The sequence below is a fragment of the Lygodium microphyllum genome, chromosome 18, assembly GCF_053477565.2.
Source record: "Lygodium microphyllum isolate KBCC chromosome 18, Lygodium_microphyllum_v1.1.10, whole genome shotgun sequence".
NCBI lineage: Eukaryota > Viridiplantae > Streptophyta > Polypodiopsida > Schizaeales > Lygodiaceae > Lygodium > Lygodium microphyllum.
In genome coordinates, this window is record NC_141152.1 from 84,099,555 (window position 1) to 84,122,089 (window position 22,535).

Consider the following 22,535-nt stretch of genomic DNA (forward strand, 5'->3'; position numbering starts at 1 on the left):
CTTGCTTGTTAGCTTCTGCTCGAACTCCGAGAAGTACGAATGTCCTAATTGCAGCTCTGATACTAGTTTGTAATGATGACAGGTCGGCACGAAGATCGAGACAATAGGTGCTACTTAGGCACGGAGAGACAGAGAGAGTGTGAGAGAGCAAAGCAGAGTGTACACGATTTGGGGGTACAATGATGAGTGTACCTCTTTAGGTTTTTAGATAGATATATATGTGTAAGTACAAGTGCTAAGGGTGTGTTCACACCCGAGCACATTAAAAGGCACGAGGGCCTTTATTCCCAACATACGGTACACTTACACCCGTTAGGGTGGGTTCACATGTGGGGTATGATACACTTCACCCGTTAGGGTGGTTTCACATGTGTGAAGTAATATATACACGGGAGAGCGCATAAAAGGGCCTTTACACCCAACAACCTCCCACTTAAAGGTTCTAAGCGAACCTTTAACCAACTCTGACAAGTCTAATGAATGCTCATGTTGAGACTCTGCAAGACTTTCAGTGAGAACATCTGTAGGGTTATCTTGTGATTTGATCTTAGTTAGGGTGACTAGATCATCATCCAGAACCTGTATGATAAAATGATACCGAACATCAATATGTTTGGTACATGTATGAAACATGTATTCTTAGCCAAACATACAACGCTCTAGCTATCACATCTATGTATAGGTGTTTTGGTAGGAAACCCAAAATCCTTGACCAAATGACCAAGCCAAACTGCTTCTTTTGAAGCTTCAGTGGCTGAAATATATTCAGCCTCGGTGGTAGAGAGTGCTACTATTTTTTGCAATCTAGAGCACCAAGAAACTGCCCCACCCGTCAAGGTAAAGATATACCCGCTAGTAGACTTGCGAGTATCCAAGTCACCTACCATGTCTGCATCACAATACCCCTGCAGATCGTACGTACCCTTGCCATAGCAAATACATTTTCTTTGTGTGCCTTAAAGGTACCGTAAGATACATTTCACTGCTTTCCAATGTGCTTTGCCAGGATTTGACATGAACCTACTTACAACTCCCACTGCATAAGCAGTGTCAGGTCTAGTAGCAACCATAGCATACATGAGTGAACCACAAGCTGAAGCATAAGGAACACCCTTCATAGTACTAGCTGCCTTATCATCTTTTGGGCAATCTACTTTGCTAAGTTTAAGATAGGGTAGAAAAGGTACACCAAGAGGCCATAGAAAAACAATCAAGTACTTTGCTGATGTACCTTTCTTGTGAGAGAAGTAAGAGTTGTTGCTCTCTATCTCGTGTTACATGCATGCCCAAAATATGATCAGTTGCACCCAAATCCTTCATAGAAAAGGCTGAATTTAGTTGTCTTTTCAATGCATTAATCTGGCTTTTATGCTTACCAGCAATAAGCATATCATCTACATAAAGCACAAGTATAATAAGGCTTCCATCATCAGCCTTCTTAATATATAAGCAGTGATTTGCACTACTTTTAAAACCATGTGAGAGCATGAAGGCATCAAACTTTTTATACCATTGTCTAGGAGGCTGTTTCAAACCATACAAGCTTCTCTTAAGCTTACATACCAAATGCTCCGTTCCATGTATAACAAAGCCTTTGTGCTGTTTCATATACAACTCTTCTTCCAGATCACCATGCAGAAATGTAGTTCTAACATCCATCTGATTTCAAGATTCATAGATGCTACAATGGCAAATAACACTTAAAGAGTGGTCATTTTGACAACATGAGAAAACACTTCCTGAAAATCAATGCCCTCCTTTTGTGTATAGCCCTTAGCCACAAGTCTAGCTTTGTATTTGGGTTTGCCATCCACACATTTGATTTTATAGACCCATTTGTTAGGGATGGCTTTTCTATCCTTGGGCAATGCAACCAAATCCCAAGTATCATTCTAATACAATGACTTCATTCCTTCCTGCATAGCTAGCTCTCACGTTTTCTTTAACTCACATGATAAGGCCTCTTTATACATAAAGAGACTCACCTTCATCTGTGAGCAAAATGTAGTTGAAAGAAGGATCAAATCTTTCTATAGATCTTCTGACATGTGTAGAACTTCTTACCCAATGATTTGTGTTATTAGGTAATGGATCCACATCCAAGGGAATGTCAATGACCTCATTGTTTGGCTGTTGAACTGCATATTTAGGTTGCTGTAATACAATTTCAGGCTGCTGTAATTCATTTTCAGCATGCTGATTTTGGTGCTCAAGCTGATGTTCAGCCTCCCCTTGCTGCCCATTTTCATCTGGCTCAATAATGATATGCTGATTGTCATAATCAACATCAAAAGGAGCCTAATTTTCAGTGGTTGATGGCTGCTTAGTAACTGATCATGCTGAAATTCTGCGTAACACCTTTTTTATGCTTGGAACCCAAACTTGACAGCCCATTTCACCTTCATCTCCATAACCCACGAATATGCCTCTATGAGATTTCATATGAAGTTTGATTTTGCCATCAACAGGTACATGTACATTGCATTCACAGCGAAAGACTCTTAAGTGGTCATATGAAGCAGGTTTGCTAGACCAAACCTCTTCAGGGATACCACTTTCAAGTGCACGATGTGGAGATCGGTTGCAAATATGCACTGCGGTTTTAAGTGCCTCTCCCCAAAATGATTGCGAGAGATTACCTGTGGACAGCATGCACCGAATCTTCTCACATAACGTGCGATTCATTCGCTCAGCCACACCATTAGATGATGGATTGTAAGGAGCTGTAAGCTCTCGTTTAATCCCATTTTCATCACAAAACTTATTGAATTCTTTAGACTCATACCCTCCCCTATTATCTGTTCTTATGCATTTTAACTTTAAGCCCTTTTGAGTATTAACCAATGTATAAAACCTTTTAAAAGCATCCAATGCCTCAGTTTTTTGCTTAAGCAAGTGGACCCATAGCTTCCTAGAATGGTCATCAATAAAATACACAAAATAACGGAAACCACTATGAGTTTTTATTTGTATGGTGCAAACATCAGAATGGACTAAATCCAAGATACATGCCTTCCTAGAGGGTCCATGAGAGTATGGACTCTTTACATGTTTACCAAGAACACAATCATCACAAAAGTCAAGCTTTGAGTTTTTCACATCAACTCTTTCAAGTAGTGAAGAAAGTGCATGTAAACCCTTGTGGCTCATGTGTCCACCAAGACGCTTGTGCCATAACTCCATGTGTGATTGTACTTCAGTAACTGCAACAAAGTTTCAAGGAAGTGCCTTGCAGTAGAGATAATACAGTGTCCCCTTTTTACCACCTCTAGTGACAAGCATAGATTCTTTCTATATTTCCACATACCACCACCAAAAGTAGTGAAGCAACCTTTGCTGTCTAGCTGCCCAACAGAAAGCAAGCTCTTCTTGATGCTAGGTACATATCTAACATCATGAAGAATCAATTCTTGACCATTTTCTAGAGCCAGGTGTATGGTGCCCATTCCTTCAATATCACATGCATGATTGTTGCCAAGGTAGACTTTTCCAAGATTACCTTTTGCATAGGTAGAAAAACACTCCAGATACATGAAAAGAAGCACCATTGCCAACAATCTACGATTGTGACAAACCATCATGAGCTTACAACAAAGCATCTATCACATCTATTTTAGTGATATATATGTACTCCACTGTGATACCAAGTGGATCTGAAAATGCAACCAGCAAATCAGCATCTTTATCATATTCTATTTCCTCAATAACAACACTAGATACCACATTTACTTTTTCTCTTTCTTTAGGGGTAGAGCTGCCATCCCTGTCATTCTTTTTGCCTTTTGCATTAGCTTGCTTCTTACGTGCTTGTTCCTTTTTAAAGTACAAGCAATCGGGTTTTTTATGCCCTTTGCGACCACATTGATAACAAGTTACATCTTGCTATTTTTCCTTGCTTTTGCTGCGATTTTTGTTTTCATTTGCAGCATTATACATTTTTTCAAGTCTTCCTCTTACATTGTATGCTGATCCATTGTTTTTCCCACTTGCCTTGCGTCTAATCTCTTCATTCATAATAGAACCATGCACACCATCAAATGTTAAGTTGGGATTATTGCTCAATGACACAACCAATGCTTTCCATGAATCAGGCAAGGTTATGAGAAAGAAGATAGCCCTCAATTTAGGATCAAAAATTGCATCCTATAACTAATTCAAAATACCAATGAAAGCATTCAAATGCTCTAAGGTAGGCTTGAACTCATCAAGCTTCAAGTTGACCAACTTCCGCATAAGATGTACTTGATTGACAGGAGTTGTATTCTCATAAGTAGCCTTGAGTTTCTCCCAAACTACATAGGCAGTATCAAGTCCCTTTATATCAACCAAGATATCATCTGTGATGGGCATTTTAATGTAAGTAATGGCCTTCTTATTCATTTTAGCCCAATCCTCATTTGACAAAGCAACAGGCTTATGTTCTTCTAAAGCATCATCACAATCCTTTAGAAAGAGTATACCTTGCATACGATCTTTCCAAAGATCAAAACCATTTCCGTCAAACTTACAAATCTCAAAGAGGTTCTTTGTGTCAGATGTAGATGCACTGCCAGTCATCTTCAACGATTCACAATTGCAATAAAGGGCTGAATGCTTTCAGCAAATAGCAAGGTTTCTAAATTGTAACAGCAAGTATACACTCTTGTACTTCCAAGGTGTCCAAGAAGCAAATGTTTAATTGCAAATTTCAATCTCAACTGATTACAACATATGCACGAATCAAATCTAATATATTTGCATTAAGGATAGCTCCCACCTCAGTAGTACATCACCAAAATTCCCAAATGCAATGACCCAAATGCTGTATTTACCACTGTTTCACTGCATAATGAGTATTCAACAATTCATGTACCAAGAGAAGCTGCCATTTTTCAACATTTGAAGCATCCAAAACTCAAAAGACTTACACTCACCAGTGAATCTGCTGCAAATTTCACTGTCCAATCTCAAAACGACTCAAAAATACATCAATGTGAAAAGCCCCAAAATTTTTGCAGTGAATCTGCTCCAATTGCATAAATACATATTCCCGAGCATCAAGTACGGGCTAATGTTGCAGAAATTTCACGATTTCTGCAAAAGCCCCAAATTTCAGGGTCCAAGAGTGCACAAATTTCAAGAAATTGGCTCAACCAAGGAAAAATTTCACTTGCATTTGAGAATCCCCAAAATTTTTGAGGCCTGTGCACTCAATGTTTGCAATTTATGGTCCAGAGATCAGTGTAATATGTGTCAAGCACCAAAATTTGGAAAAGCCTCAAATTTTAAGAGATAGATTTGCACAGATTTGCACTTTGTGCTTGTATGTGTAAACACCCACTAGAGAGGGAAAAATAAGGTGAAGTAAATTAAGGAAAAATGGTCCATTGATCTTCTACTTGTCATTTGTGCAGCCGAACACCCTGTTGCCCGTCATGTGGCAGCCTTCTGTCTCATTGCATGTCTCCAGCCCTGTTGCGCAGTGTCACCTCCAGCCCTGTTGCGCAGCAGTCACCTCCAGCCCTGTTGCGCAGCAGTCACCTCGAGTCCGGTCACGCAGCAGCGTTGCGTAGTAGTCGCCTGTGGTCGTTAGTCCGTCTGACGCCCGTTATGCCTGTACTGGACTAGTCGCCACTATTGTTCGACTATTGATGCCTGCACCCAACCAGTCGCTTGACCAGTCAGTCGCCTACTTGGCCTGCTCGTCTACTCCTCAACGGCTTGATAGACCGATTGCCTGCTTGTGTGAGCCATTGGCTTTGAGGAAGTAGATAGAGAAAGAGAGCTGAGAGTTGAGAGTAGACACAATGATCGAGGAGTTCAATGCCTCAGAGCTGAACAATGTTTGACAGTGATAGAGTAAGAGTGAGTTATCGGATAGATGTGTATCGGTGTGGTGCACACAAAGAATAAAAGAATGTATTTATAGTTAGGGTACGGTATACTTATACCCGTTAGAGTGGGTTCACATCTGGGGTACGGTACACTTAACACCGGTTAGGGTGGGTTCACATGTGTGAAGTAATATATACACGGGAGAGCGCGTAAAGGGCCTTTAGACCCAACACCTACTTTTACTCCTTTCGATTCAGAGAGGGACCCTATGTGCCATGAAGTTCTTTACACCACCACCTTTCACTTTCGAGGAGTGGCTCTCCTTTGAGCAGTCATTTCCTCTACTCGTACCGAGGATCTAGAGAATCTACCTAGATCGGGGCCCTTGGGTCCCCAACAGTGACTTGGTGGCTAGGCCTTCATATTCTCTCCGGCATGGAGTCATGGAGCTAGTGGCTTCTCTCGCGAGGTTGAGTTTCGGGTTCTACAACTCATCCAGTTTCCTGACTATCTTCAAAGGTCTCCTTTGGTATTCTCAGATTATAGGGTGAATCTTCTTCGTCCCTTGGTTAGCATGGAGGCAACTCCTGAGATCGAGTACGGGCATATCCTTATGGTTCTCAGCACCACACAAAGTTCGACATTCCTCCTATGCATTGCATGTTTTCATCATCTTTGTACTAGGGCGCTTGGGCAAGTGAACAATTTCCCCACGAGGGACACTATCCAAGTGGTATTTGCTGCACGAGCATTCTTTAGCATGTATCTTCATCATTCCATTCATCAGAGTCTCTTCTCTCTTCTCTTCTCTTCTCAATGTTTATCGAGTTTACTCCATATTCCTCTTCGCAAACCCTACTGTCTCGCTGGTACGTCATCTTTTGACAATTAGTTGGCATAGAGTTTGAAATAATAGGGTTCGTATCTGGCATTGGAGATAAGAAGTACTGTGGAAGTGATGTGTAATCTGAGCCAGGTTCCATGTGTAGATGGCTGGTCCGTAGTGGAGATTCTGATGGTCCTGCAAGATCATTAGTTCTGTGCACTGAATCTAAAGGAGAAAACTTAGGTCTACCTTTAACCTCTTGCTAAGCCCTATGCTTAAGGATGAGATCATACTCAATGGCAGAAATGTGATATGGTTTGTGGACTCCATGGTAGTTCAATGGTTCTCCGCCCATGTTAGATCAGGCAATAGCAAGCTGGGAGGCCCACTCCTGACCATTTTTGTCCATGTTTGATTGTGGAGATTGGAGCGGTGTTATGAATGTGTTTAAAGTCATCTGACCATTCTGTTGTTCTTGCTTTTGCGAATGAGCTTTTTGATCAAGGCCAAGAGATACCATGTGAAGAAATACTCTAATACAAAAAGCATGAAACCAATTGTACGACAAAGTACAGGCTCATAAACTCATAACATAATTAGGGTTAGGATTAGGGTAACTAAGAGATAATGAACACAATGAATAATAAAGTCTCCTATCTTTGGAATCAAGACAGAGGTTACGAGCTGTAGAGTGTGTTGTACTCCGAACGGATCTTGAATCGTAGCAAAGGCAACCTTCGAGTATTGAACACTAGCAAATACAGCCAAGGAATAATAAAGTCTCCTATCTTTGGAATCAAGATAGAGGTTACGAGCTGTAGAGTGTGTTGTACTCCGAACGGATCTTGAATCGTAGCAAAGGCAACCTTCGAGTATTGAACACTAGCAAATACAGCCAAGGAAGGTTGGATTTGATGTAGATGGTAGTGCAAGAGAGAGAATGCAGGTACTTGAGGAGAGAGAAAATCTGCACAACAACTGTTAGGTGCAAATGCAACATACAGTGGTGAGAGAATGTCAAGGTGGCAGCCAAAAAACCAAAACACAGCATTCAGAGAAGAGAGAAGATGAGGGCGATAGTTGCCAATAGGTGGTGAGAACATCCAACCATAGGCGATAGGACTTAATTGTAGGCGTAGCTCTTGGTGCCTAGTGACAGGTACAAACATGCGAGGAAGGCTAGAATCATGTGCCAGATGGTAGTAGGTGGAAGCTGTCATGAGGAGATGTATTTTTGAAACCTCACTTAACATGTGGATTAATTTTTAATCACATGATTAAGTAAATGTTGCACATGTGAGGTGCAATTGGGTTTAGAGTAAATTTACGAGCCCGAGACCCGAGAAAATCACGGGATGTCGAAGGTAAAACTTTGCTATAAGTTATGCTGCACAGGTACTTGGTGGTACCTGGTGCTAATTGTTGGCCTAGGTCATTCATTTGGCCAAGTTTGGTGACACTAGAGAAGTGACATTTAATGGTACCTAACACCAATCTGATGGTCAAAGATGGCGTAGAGACACTCGGGAATGGAAGTTGCCTAGCCAATTTAATTATTGACTAGTCAGATTATTTTTTTGAAAATCGAAATAATTATTAGATTAATTTTCAGTATTTAAAGACTGAAAATTAATATTTAATTATGGATAATACTGGAAAAATCGAAAAAACCATTTTGGAAGGTTGTCACTTGTCAAAAATGCCCATGCAAGACTGAAAAACGTCTTTAGAGGCTAGAGAGATGCATTTTTAGTGTATTCAGCCTGCAAGAGAGAGGGAGGAGATGTTGGTGGTCTGATTTGCAGCCATTGGAGGACCTTCTGAGGTAGCTAGGGGCAAGAGAAGACCAATTAACAGCAGGTGACAGCATCTACAGGGTGTTGAGATAGGGCAACAATAGTAAATGATTGATTTTCTTCAGTTCTTTACATCTACAAGCTGTTGTGGTAGGGGAACAGCTGCATTTGACCGATTTTCAGTCATTCTTTGCGACAAAACTTTGAATTTTCTCTCTCCATCTTTCTCTCGCATCTTCCAGCCATTTCATAGGTTTGCTTTGAAGATCTTAGCATTTGGACCCTTGGAGGCTGAAAAATTGCAGATTTCTCTGCTGTAAACCCTAATTTATAGGAGAAATTAGGGCCGCTCCTAATTTACAGGAGAAATTAGGCAGCAGCCTTGGGAAGTGTGCCAGAAATTGGAAGCTCAAGTCTTGGATTTTTTAGGGCTGAAGGTGAATTTCAGCTAAATTTAGGTGGAATTTGGGGTATTTCCATCAGCTATGAAGTGGATGAAGGCCAATTAAGTGCCCAAATCAAGGGGCAAATCAGATTGTTGGTCACTTTGGACAGCAAAGGGAGTTTGGATTGGAAAGGGGATAGGGAGAATCTCATTGTAAATCAAATTTTTCTTCAATAAAGCTAAAGAAATACCAAAAGGAGCACTAATTTTGGGGCCAATCGGATGTGCATTGTCCAAGATCACTAGGTAAATTTGTATTTTCAGATTTGCATTTATTGTTTGTTGCTGTACTTAAGTTGTAATTAGGGATTTACCACCCATCCATGGAAGGAAGGCCGGTTTCAGAAGCTTTGACTGCGATGTCTCTGCGAATGGGGTGTGGGCAGCAGAGATATAGCTCTTGAAACTTGCAAAGATGAGATTGTTGGGAATGGTGGGCTACATGTCTATTTGTAGAATGTTTCGGGCACGCAAATTAGGGTTATGCATGTGGGACACAATAACTCTTTAGGATCATGTTTCTTTTTAAAATATGAGGTTTTCTTCATTAATTAAGCATGTTTTGGGGCTGTTTAAGTCGGGCTAATGCATTTAGTCAATTGAATGTAATGTTGCTTATTAGTTTAGTTGGAATTGCAACAATGTGAAAGTATAAAGCATTGTAATGCTTAAGGGAAAGAAAGACCTACAACCTAGTGGATGTTTCAAGGAAAATAAAGTTAGAGGTAAAGTTTCCAAATGCTTCTTGGTGAAGGTTCAACATTGTTTCAACAATAGATGCAAAGTGGATGGAAGAGGATGACTTGGCTTCATCCTCAATTGTTGCAACTTTATCGAGATGCCTTTTAGTTAGAGCCGACTTTAGTTCGGGCTCAATCAAGTTTAGCAAAGAAGGGGCCCACAGTATTGTGTGATGCTCAAGGAGGAGGTAGTACTTCTACTCCTCCAATTGTGGATAACTCTTGTATGTAGTGGATCTCGGATGTATTCAGCATGCATCCAAGATACTGTGTTGACTGTATGTTTTCCATGGGGTCATTACTCAACATACTAATCACTGTGAGATGTATGCAGATGAGTATGGTGGTTACCACGGCTGTGAGACTCTACTTTTGTATCAGTTTGGGATCAATTCATGATCAGTTGGGCATGAGCTTTTACTCATTTTTGAGATCAGCTTCTAATTAGTTTTAGCTCAATCTTTGATTAGTGTGAGGACTGTTTATGGTCACTTTTGGGATCAATTTTGCACGAGTCTTTGCATTAGTTACTGATTGGTTTTTGCAATCAGTTTACGATCAGTTCTTAGATCAGCAAGCGATCAGTTGATGATCAGTTTATGCTCAATTTTCGATGGTTTACAGCTGGTTCCATGGACAGAAGCATGTTAGTAAATGCCATTGATAGTTGTAGCCATGGTTTATGCTAAGAATATGCTTTACTATGGTTGTGAAGTTAGAACACCTGAGAAACATGAGTTATGGATGCATCCAATGGGTTTCTAATAGCAAGTCTGGAGTGTATTTCAGATTTATATCATGTTTATGCTGGTTGGAAAATTTCAGTAGATTTGGGGCATATGGCATGGGTGGACAACGACCAATGTTGTGACTTTGATGCCTCACGAAAATTCTAGTGTAGTATGCTTTTACTTTGGCATAGTGTAGTGCAATGGAGGACGGTTGTAGGGATTTCAAGGGGGAGTTCTATCACGGGGACGTGAAATTTTGAGATGCTTTAATCTTGCTAATAACATTTGATTAAGTTATTAATCAAATGTGCAAGGTGGTTGAGCACATGTTATATACATGGCATTTATTTCATGTTAACAAGGAAGGATCTTGAGGATGCAGTTTTTTGTGCCAAAGACAAAAGTTGTAATAAAGTATGCATGACAGGTACTAGGTGGTATTCGGTGTCAAATTTTGGCGTATACTAATTTATTGGCCACTAATGCCAGTTGTGGCATGAGAGGCTCGGCATTAGTTAATTATTTATTGTCAATCTAAGGGTCAATAATTACTCAAGGATACTTGGAAAGACAAATTAGCCTAGCCGATTTAATTATTGGCTTGTGGAATTAAATTTTTGAGCACTAGAATAATTATGAAATTAATTATCAAAAGTAAAATTTTGACAATTGATTTATTAAGCTAGATAATGCTGAAAAATGGTATTAGAAGGGTACCACTTGGTAAAACTTGCCCATCCAAGTGAAAAGAACGTTTTTAGGGGCATTGTGGAGTCTATTCTAGTGATTGTGAGAGAGGAGGAGGCTATTAGAGAGCAAGGAGGGACTCCGGATGTGATTTGTAACCACCAAGGAAGTGAGAACAAATTGGAGCCCTCAAGGAGCAGGTGACTGCAGCCCAAGGTCCTTGTGGTATAGATGATAGCATATAGGATGAGGCAACAGTCTGTTTGGTGGTCCTAAGTTGTAGGTGACAGCTTCCATGGTTGTTTGAGCAGGGCAGTAGTAGTTTTTCAGTGTTTCTCGTGATGAAACTATAGAATTTCTCTCTCTATAACATTCTTTCTCAATCCCTAGCCATCTCTCAAGTTATTTCAGCATATTCTAGCAGTGTGAGCTATCAAAGGAAGAGATTTCAGTCAATCTCTGTCGTAATCCCTAATTTACAATAGAAATTAGGGTTTTGACAACTGCCTTGAGATGCGTGCTAAAAAAAATGAGGGCCTAGGACTTGAATTCAGGTAGCTGAAATTGAGAAATTTTAAGGAGATTCAAGAGACTAGCTAGCCAATATGAGATTTGGGGCTAAATTTGTCTTTCAAGGAGCAGGGTGAAGGCCAATCCCTGAGCAAACCAAGGGGTAAATTGGTTTGGAGGGTTACTGATCATTTTTTACAGCAAGAGGCAGTTGGATTAGTGGAGGAGATCAGAGAATCTCAAGCGCACTCCTTCCATTTGCAGTTTAAGATAAATATTGCAAGGGGCACCATTTTTGGGTCCAACCGTATGTCCAATGTCCAAGATTAAAGTGGTAAAGTGTGCATTTTCAGTTTATGTGAATTTTATGCTTTCAGCTTGGGTCATTGAGTGCATGGTCAATCGCTGATTACTTTGGTTCTTGCACCTATATTCTTGTATCTCAGTTTATCTTTCTCGGGAATATTCCCATGTTGCCACCTAATGGTAGCAGGGGCTTTAGCATGGGCTTTTATAATACCTTTGTTGTGGTAACACAGATCCGTATTTTGCTATATAGTATCTATCTAAATTGCATTTTGATTAATGAGTCTAACAAAGGAATTCAGTCAGGTTAGCTCCAGTGAAAAGTACAGAGTTAGGTCTATGTCTTTTTGTTTCATGAGTGTATTTACTTCTTGGTTTCGGATATATCTAATACTCATTTTGTATTTCTGCAGCAACGGAATGTGCTTGTGACGATTGGGGAAGATGAAACCCTGCCCAACTTTTCCACAGTTTATCTAAAGATATTTGATTTGGAAAAGATTCAGCCTGAAGGTCCAAGCACATCTGGTCCATCGTGTGTTAGGAATCTACAGGTTTTTTCAGACAAATTCCCAGAAGCAAAGGTTAGTGGTGTAAACAAGGTCTTCTCTTTTTGTCTTATGTTCTAACGGGGAGATAAGATAGATAATTATATTTTCTAGTTCCACTGTGTATTAAGCTCCATGAATTTATCTCCCTTGAGAGCGGCCAGCCTTGGAGATTGACCTGTTTCCCAGATTTATTTTTTGTAATGTATATGGGTTCTGCTTGGTTACAAAAAGCAATGCAAATAAAAGGACCGTTGTATGCTTATTCCAGCTTCTTATGTTTTTCCATTGCTTGGGTGTCGTTTTTTGATGCACATCAACAATAAGTTGTGAAAGGGCACCCTCTACAATGTGGTCTCTTTGGGGTGCCCTTTTCACTTTTTCAGTCTGCGAAGGGGTAGTTCCTTTCCAAGTACTTTGCATTTTTGGTCTTTCATTTTACTTTTACCATATTCTGTGATAATCTTTTTTGCAAAATGTTTGCAGATTACTTCCTTTCTGGTCTTTGAGGATGCACCTCCTTTGCTACTGATCTGCATAGGGCTAGAAACTGGGCATATATACTATATAAAAGGGGAGGTTGTACGTGGAGGGGTGGGGCGCTTGAAACTCTTTGTGGATTCTTCTGAAGGTGGCAGTCTTCCATCTGCTGCAGTTACTGGGCTTGGATTTCGTGTTGATGGTCAAGCACGACAGCTTTTTGCTGTGACTAGGCATTCAATCTCCCGCTTCAACATGCATGAGCAGAATCCTCAGCAGCACATGCTGGACCAATTTGGCTGTGAGGGGCGTTGTGTTACAATGAGTGACAATCAGGTTTGTAACACTCTGTCATGTCAAATGTTACTATTTTGTCTAATTGCTATTTCCATAAATTTCTATTGTGTCTAATGGTTGTTTAATTCTTCGTATCCAACATGTTGGCCAGGATCTTGTAGTTGGACGTCCTGAGGCAGTGTATTTCTACAATGCTGATGGGCGTGGCCCATGCTGGGCTTTTGAAGGGGAAAAAAGTTTTGTTGGTTGGTTTAGGGGATATCTTTTACTTGTAATAGCAGACCCAAAAAACTCAAACAGAAATGTGTTCAACGTATATGACTTAAAAAACAGGTTTATTGCATACAGCTCTCCTCCCATTAGTAATGTGGCACATGTTCTCTGTGAGTGGGGTAACATCATCATGTTTACAGACGACCATAAAATTCTATGTTTAGGGGAAAAAGACATGGAGAGCAAACTTGATGTGCTCTTTCGTAAAAGTCTTTACACGGTTGCCATCAATTTGGTACAGAGTCAGCAGGATGCAGCTGCAACAGCTGAAGTTCTTCGCAAATATGGTGATCATTTATATGGGAAGCAGGATTATGATGAAGCAATGGCTCAATACATTCGCACAATTGGGCAACTTGAACCTTCGTATGTAATTCAGAAATTTTTGGATGCACAAAGAATTCACAACTTGACAAACTACTTGGAAAAGCTTCATGAGAAGGGTTTAGCAACTCCTGATCATACAACTCTGTTGATAAATTGTTTCACAAAACTGAAAGCTGTAACAAAATTAGATGATTTTCTGAAAGGCGAAGATGGAGTGGGAGGGGAGCATCGGTTCGACGTGGAGACAGCAGTGAAGGTTTGTCGTGCTGCAGGGTACCATCATCATGCTCTCAATGTTGCGAAAAAGGCAGGGGAACATGAGTGGTATCTAAAGATTTTGCTTGAAGATTTAGGTGGATATGATGAAGCTTTGTTGTATATTTCTAGCCTCTCTTTGTATGAGGCTGCTGTAAGGTTGAAACAGTATGGAAAAATCCTTGTCTCTCACAAGCCATCTGAAACAATCGATATACTGATGAAGTTGTGTGTTGGTGAAAATGGAGTGCATAGCAATGGTGTACCAGGCATTTTGCCTTCACCCGTGGATTTTGTGCACATATTTGTTGATCGACCCAAATGGCTGATGGTATTTCTAGAGCAGTATGTCGATAAGGTCAAGGATTCTTTAGCTCATGTAGAAATACACAATACTCTCATAGAGTTATATCTTTCCGAGGATCTTTCTGCTCCAATTCTATCTCGATTTTCAGAAAGAAAGGACGAATCAAATCACTCAAGTCTAAATAGAGCAAAGAGTATGAGTGCTACTTTGCCTTCACGAAGCAATTATTCTTCAGAACAGTCTAGTTTTAGAAAAGGTGGTAAAGGGAAGACAGAAATCGATGCAGGAGAATCATGGGTCAAAACAAAGGAAGACCACAAAGATCGGCTTATGAAAGGGCTTGCTTTACTCAAAAGTGGATGGGGTCCACATGAGCAACATCCTCGTTATGATGTTGATTTGGCAGTTGTCTTATGTGAAATGCATAAATTCAGGGATGGTCTTCTTTTTCTGTATGAAAAGATGAAGCTTTACAAAGAAGTTATGGCTTGTTATATGCAAGAGCAAGATTATCAGGGTTTGATTTCCTGTTGTAAGAGGCTTGGTGATTCCAGCAGGGGTGGGGATTCATCCCTGTGGGCTGATGTGTTGCAGTACTTTGGTGAGAGGGGTGAGGATTGTTCTAATGAAGTGAAAGAAGTTCTTGTGTACATTGAAAAGGATAATCTCCTTCCTCCTCTTGTTGTCTTGCAAACACTAGCCAAAAATTCGACACTCACACTTGCAGTAGTAAAAGACTACATATCTCGTCAATTTCAAGAGATGTCACAACTCATCGATGAAGACCAGAAAACAATTGACAAATATCAGGTAAAAGCTCTCTCTTCATCTCTCCCACATTAGTTTATTTGGGCATGCATATTATACATGCGTGTTTTGGATTGTGTATTTTCTTGGACACACAAGTGTACCATATTTTCTGTCATTTTGTTTAGTGTATTTGAATATGTTTCCATGCTTCATAGTCTAAAACAAGCTTGTTGATTGAGGAACTGAGTGGCGTTGGGGAGTCTCCTTGATGTTGAATTGCTTGTGCGCATTTCTTGAGAGCATTATAACCCTGGCGTTGCTTGTTCTTGTCCACCCTCATGAGATTGTTATTGCCTATTCATTGGCTTGGAAAACACCAATGTGTAGGGTAGATCTTTTCCTCCAAAGAGGCCATCAAAACATTTGCTACCATATTCTTTTGAAGCTCCAGTTTCCAAACTGCCTTGATAGGTCACATAATTGTGACTGTGGAGTAGCAAAACTTCCTTTATTCCAGATTTTTTTAGTAATGAGCATGAACTAATCTTAACCACTGGAAAACCCACATGATAGCATGCACAGTTTAGCACATAGCCCTATTGAATTAATTAGGCACACAGTTTTTGAAGCCTAGCCTCATTTTTCCGACATTTTTTGTGTAGTCCTTTGAGGAATATCTACTTTGTACACTAATGATTTATTTATATTAAACAATGATCTCACAAAATTGTGTGCGTGTGCATGCTTGTGTACCACACTGTCATGTAGTCTAATAATTGGAAGTGCTGTTTGAGACTGGGTTCAGACTCCATAAAGTGCATTGGTGAGTGAAATTTGAGAGCCATTGTTTCTATTGAATAAGGTAATATTGTCACGTTATGGCCTCTCCGCTGTGTAAATAATGAGCCTACAAATTGTTGCTAAGTGGTGTGCTATTAATTGGGGATCAGTTCCTAGATAGTGAAGGTTGCGGTTAGTCGATTACTAGAGGCATAGCCCTTTGTGTGGGCAACTTTCTGTGCCTTGATTTTGAAGAGGTTTCCTCTAGAGTAGTTGATTAATTGGTGGAGCTAAGACTGCTTTCCATAGGAGGGAAAGAAGACAGCTGCTGTTATATTGCCGCAAATCTTCTTGGATAGGTGGCTTGAGGATCTCTTCCCTGCAAAGTATGACTTTGTGTGCCCAAGAGCTTGGTCGTGTTAGAATTCGCCAATTCTATGGCAATGTCCAATGTTTTAGTTAGTTGGTTTGTAGTTTGAACGCAACTACATCAATTAGTTGTGCCACCACTTCTAGAGTTAATTCTAAAGTTAAATTAGCTCCAGTCGAGCTAGGGATAGGTCTAACTTAAGACCTATTGTACTTTCATTTTATCATTCTAGCACTTGCATCTTTTGAGTGTGGAACTATTGTCCACTCTTGCTTATTGTGTCATGTGGACTCACTCATACACACTCTCTTCTTCCATTTCCAACATAGCAGCTAAGAAACACGTTTCTTTGAGTTTGAAACTTTCGAAATGTTTCTTAAAGTACGAAACATGTTTGAGAGTAAAAAATGTGGGCGTTTTTTTTTTTTTTTTGGTGAGTTGAAACCCAAAAGATGGTTTTTTTGACAAAAACTATTGGGCAATGTTAAACATGATGATAATGATGTATAATGACTCGTGAGGGCTCAAGATTTTTGATGAGAGATTGATTTTTTTGTGATTTTGTTTAGTTATTGGACTTTGTCAATCTAGTATCTATTCTTGTCTTAAGGTTTGAATATTATACGACTTTAGTCTCATTTATGAGTTATTTATGATATATTACGATTCATTCTTCATTTTGACATTTTGTCAGTTCGTTTTGAAATGAGAATCATGATGTTGCAACTTGACTCAGTCTATATTATAGATAGGCTATTTATATGTTAATTTCAATTTTTTTTGTATGATATGTATGAATCATAATGTTTGAGTTCTAAGTCATAGTATAGCTTGTCCAAAGACTAACTTTGACATAAGTGACAAGTCAATAATGGATCATGGATACGTAATGTATAATGTATTATTTTCAATTGACTCTATTATCACTCAAGCTCAATTAGCTATTCTTTGTTTAAGAGAGAGTTCCATAGAGATTTAGAATCTCTTTCCCCAGTCAAAATGATTAAAAATCCCTATGTAAAAAAATCCGGGTTTCTTATTTTACCCCATTTTCAAAGAAACTTACAAAACACGTTTCTGACATTTCGTCTCTAAATGTTTCTGACGTTTTTGGTTGCTATGATTTCCAACATTTAGTATTAGAGTTAGATACGTGGGTTTAGTCTCTCCACTACTTTGTTGGTGCCACCCATGTGAATTCCACTTAGTCAACAAAGGAAGAGGAGTTGCTGTTTTGAAGGGAGGAGTTGCTGTTTTGGAAGAGAAGTTACTATTTTGAAGGAGGTGGTGTTGCTGTTTTTAGCCTACTTACAGTCTTGTACGGCAGCCTTGCACACAGTCTCTCTCTGCCTTGCTCGTGATACTCTCAACCGTACTTGCCATTTTCTCAACCTTGCTTGTAGCTGTGCTCGCCATTTTCTGTAGATTTAGGAAAAAATGTAAAAACCCTAATTCTCTAACTTTAGGGGTTTTTGAAAAATTTTGTAATTTCTCATCCATCTTGCTCATCTCATATCCAATTTTAAAGAAAAGTTCAATTTCTCACTTTCCATGCCGAGAGATTCGGGGATTTTTGGCTAACTTTTTCAATTTCTAAAATTTCTCAAAATTTGTTTGAGAAAATTTAGGAGTTTTGTCCGATTCGACTTTCTGTGCGTGAATCTTCACTGAAATTTTCAACATCGCGCAACTTCTTCAAAATCAGTGTGAGAAATTTAGGGCTTTTTAGTTTTTTGGCTATGGTATGCATCACAAGGGGGATTCTAGTTGTTGTACACTATTGGTATGCATCCCAAGGCAACATTTTTGCAGAAATTTGGACTCTTAAGATATAACATTTTTCAATTTCATTGGAGTTTGGACCTTTTACCCGACACACATTCCTAGGCAGATAACATGTGGTACAACAACATTAATTTGCTATGATAGTCAGATTTGGTTGTTGCAGAAGTTGGAAAAATTCAGTAAAGTTTAGTGAGATTTGGCATTAAGTTATTGTATATTATATTTTTGGGTTTGCAACCAAACGGCCTATCCAGAGAGCCTTCTTGCAAGTCTCAGTGGTTGCAATAAACTTTACCTCTGTAATATAGGGCCATGCATTTTTACACCCTATACATCTAAGAAATAGCGCCTTTAGCAAAGGTAAAGGTATAACCAGAGGTGGACTTTCTACTATTTGCATGTTCTGTATAATTAGAGTCGGTGTATCCCACGAATCCCGTGTCTTGGCCAACATAACATATACACATATCTGTAGTGCCCTTAAGGTACCTCATGATACCCTTTATGGCATTCCAATGCAGCCTACTAGGTATAGCCATATAGTGTGTCATAACTCTCTTGCAAATGCTATGTCAGGACGAGTGGCTATCATGGCATACATTAAACTGCCCACTGCAGATGTATAAGGGATCTTGGTCATGTCAGCCTTTTGCTCATCAGATTGTGGACAATTGGCCTAACTAACCTTCACATGAGAAGGTAAATTATAGCTAATAGGCTTAACATTTTGCATATTAGACCACTCAAGAATCTTTTGGATGTACTCCTTTTGTGACAACTAAAGAAGACCCTTAGAGCGATTGTGCGTTATGGGCATCCCAAGAATATGTGAGACGTATCCCATGCCCTTCATCTCAAAGCTCTTCTTGAGTTGAATTTTCAAGGCATCCAACTCATCATGAGCTTTCTTAGCAATGAACATATCATCTACATAGAGTACCCAAATCATAAGGCTGCCATCATGGGCCTTCTTCATGTATGAATATGGATCCATATCACTATGGGTATATCCCTGTGAATACATGAAAGCATCGAATTTGTGGTACCATTTTCTAGGTGCGTGCTTAAGGCCATAAAAGCTCTTTCTCAACTTGCACACTAGATGTCCCTTGTATTTTTCCTCGTAGCCCTGAGGTTGCTGCATATAAATCTCATTATGAAGGTCCCTATGTAAGAAAGCTGTCTTGACATGTATTTGATAGACGTTCAGATCGAGTTGTGCAACCAAAGCCAAAACTAAGAATAGGGTAGTCATCTTGACCATAGGAGAGAAGACTTTATTAAAGTCAACACCATACTCTTGCTTAAAACCCTTAGCAACCAATTTGACCTTAGAGGTTGGCTTGGGGCATCTAGAGGTATTATTTAACTTGTACATCTACTTGAATAGCAAAGCATGTTTTCCACTAGGCAAAGAAACCAAATTCCACGTATGATTTCTTTGTAGTGAGGCATACTTTGATGGATGGCCCTCTTTCAAAAGTGACTATCAGCTTTGCGTATGACCTCATCATAGGTAAGAGACACACCGGTATCTGTCACCATAGCATAATCCATAGAGAGTGCAAACTGATCAAGTTGATATCTATCTCTAGTAGACCGCTGGAAAATAGGTTATGAGGCATGTACCTCTTGTCTAACATCATGGTCCTGGGCCACTAGAGCATCAGTTGCTACAGGTTGTCTAGTTGATTGTATAGTAACATGAGGCCCCTCCTCAAATTTCACTTTGCGTACCTCAATGACTTGCTCAGGCTGGTTATGTATTTTCTTCTCATGGAAAATATCATGGTTGCGGATGACCTTCTGAGCCTATGGATTCCATAGGCAATAGGCCGTCTTACCTACATCCCTGTAACCAAAAAAGATGCATTTCATGGACTTTGGATCTAGCTTATTGTGCTTATCCTTGGGAACATGGTAGAAAGTCTCACAACCAAAGACACGTAAATGAGCATATGATGGAGGTTTTTCAGACCATAGCTACTTTGTAACTTGATAGTCAAGAACAGTGCACGAGGATTAATTAATCAAATGTACGACAGTAGTAACTGCATTAGTCCAAAAGCGTTACGGTAAGCTTGCTTGGCTAAGCATACTATGAACTCGCTCCTGAATCGTCCTATTCATGTGCTTAGCCATACTATTTTGGGGTCGGGTGTATAGGGCGGTCAACTTACGCTTAATGCCTCTCTCATCACAAAATTTCTCAAAGGCTTTAGATTCATGCTCGCTCCATTGTAAGATCATAGACGTTTCAATCTATGTCTAGAGTGGTTCTCAACAGGAGTAAGCTAACAATGAAAGGGAGCCAAGACTTTTGATTTTTGCTTTATGGGGTATGCTCAAACCTTATGCAAGTAATCATCAATGAAAGTAACAAAATACTTTGTACCATCTAACAACTTGTAGGGCATAGGGCCACAAACATCAGAATGAACAAGAGCCAGAGGCTCATCCATGTACATAATGTCAGACTTTTTATGTAAGTTATGAGTCTATATGCCATAAAGACAATGATCACAATAATCAAAACACTTGATAGTCAAGGGGTAGAAAAATACTGTAAACGGGTAAGCATTTTCTTTCCCTCTAATGACATGTGTCCAAGGTGATGATGCCATAACGATAAATGTGGTACAGCAGCCACAACCAAAACATAGTCAATAGACCTAGATACAAGTAAGGGATAAAGAGTGCTAAACTTGGCGACTCGTGCCAGGATAAGATTCCAATGGGTAAGCTTCCATGAGGAATCACCAAAAGATACAACATAACTTGCATCATCCAACTCTCCCATCGAAAGCAGACTTTTGGTCAAACTTGGAACATGGCATATATCATGCAAAGTAAATATATTACCTAAAGAAAATTGCAGTTGGACATCTCCAATACCAACAATATCGAATGCTAGGTCATTATCTAAATTGACAGATCTTGTCATGCTATGATAGGAGTGAAACCACTCTCGATGAAGGGTGACATGAAATGAAGCCCTCGAATCAAGCAGCCAACACTGAACATAGGTAGATGAGATATCAGTCAATTGCGAAACATTAAGAGAAGAAGCTGCAAGTATGTAGTCATCATCAGAATCGGTTTGCGTAACATTAATCTCTTCAATCTTGACACTGGACTTGTGAGGGACAATGTTGCGGTCATCATTTTTTTTTTGCACTTTATCCTTTTCCTTTTCTTTACGCTTGTCATCACACATTTTATGGCTCTATGACCGAATTTGACCTTGCTTGCCACAATAGTGATAAGTTAATGCAGACTTACAACCATGGGACTTACTACGAGATTGCCCATGTGATTGAAAACAAGACTTCTAAGAGTCTCTATTACTTCACACATGTGAACTCACCCTAGCGGGTGTAAGTGTACCGTATCCTAAGCATAAATACATTATTTTATTCTTTGTGTGTATCACACTGGTACACACCTATCGGTCGACTCTCACTCACACTCTCTCACTGTTCAGCACCTGGATTGATGTGCATGCTCTCTCTGCTTCAGCTCGTGCTCATCAAACTGGTATCAGAGCTCAATAATCCAAGTTGGTAGACATGACAGGCAACACTTGTAGTTGATAGGCACAGGCAACACTCAACAATCGACAGGTGTAGGCAATAGCTAGCACTCGATAGCTGCAGCTATAGGTGAGAGGAAGCAGTTGCAGGTGAGGGGGAGAAGTCGCAGGTGACAGGCGATAGATTCGCGATAGGCGCAGGTAATAGGCACAGTCGACAGGTGGGAAAGGCACGACAGGTGAGTGGATAGTCAGGCGATCGGACAATCGACACTGGATAGACCCAGTCGACAGACGGGCAACAGGCGCCGGCGGGGTTCCTGGCCACGCGACTGACGGGCTGCACGAGTCGACAAGTTGACAGGTCACGTGGTCGCATGGACGATGGGCAGGTCAACGGCCACAATATTCTTTTTTCTTAAAATCAGAAATCTTCAGTCTGGTTTATTTCCCCTCATGCGGGTGTTCATGTGAGTAAGCACAAAGCACGAATTTGTGCCAATTTGCTCCATAAAATTTGGGGCTTTTCCCAAATTTGGTGCTTGACACATATTTCAGTGACTTCTAAACCATAAATTGCAGACATTGAGTGCACATGCCTCAGAGATTTTGTGGATTCTTAAATGCAAGTGAAATTTTTTGCTTGGTTGAGCCAATTTCTTGGAAATTGTGCACTCTTGGACCTTGAGATTTGGGGCTTTTGTAGAATTTGTGAAATTTCTGCAACATTAACATGTTCTTGATGCTCAGGAAGATGTATTGATGCAATTGGAGCAGATTCACTGCAGAAATTTTGGGGCTTTTCACATTGATGATGTATTTTGAGTCGTTTTGAGATAGAACAATGAAATTTGCAGCAGATTCACTGTTGAGTGGGAGTCTTTTGAGTTTGGATGCTTCAAATGTTGGAAAAGGTCAGCTTTTCTTGGTACACGTATTGCTGAATACTCATTATACAGTGAAACAATGGTAAATA

At 39.9% G+C, this 22,535-nt stretch overlaps 1 protein-coding gene across 1 annotated transcript in view; it reads left to right on the forward strand.

Annotated features, from left to right (window-relative positions):
* VPS11 (vacuolar protein sorting 11) overlaps positions 1 to 22,535 on the forward strand; it is a 56,760-nt gene that overhangs the window by 14,043 nt on the left and 20,182 nt on the right. Inside the window, exons 3-5 of the mRNA XM_087698943.1 lie at positions 12,269 to 12,439; positions 12,890 to 13,219; positions 13,332 to 15,152. Of these exons, the coding sequence (XP_087555069.1) occupies positions 12,269 to 12,439; positions 12,890 to 13,219; positions 13,332 to 15,152 (2,322 nt within the window). The remainder of the gene's footprint in view (positions 1 to 12,268; positions 12,440 to 12,889; positions 13,220 to 13,331; positions 15,153 to 22,535) is intronic.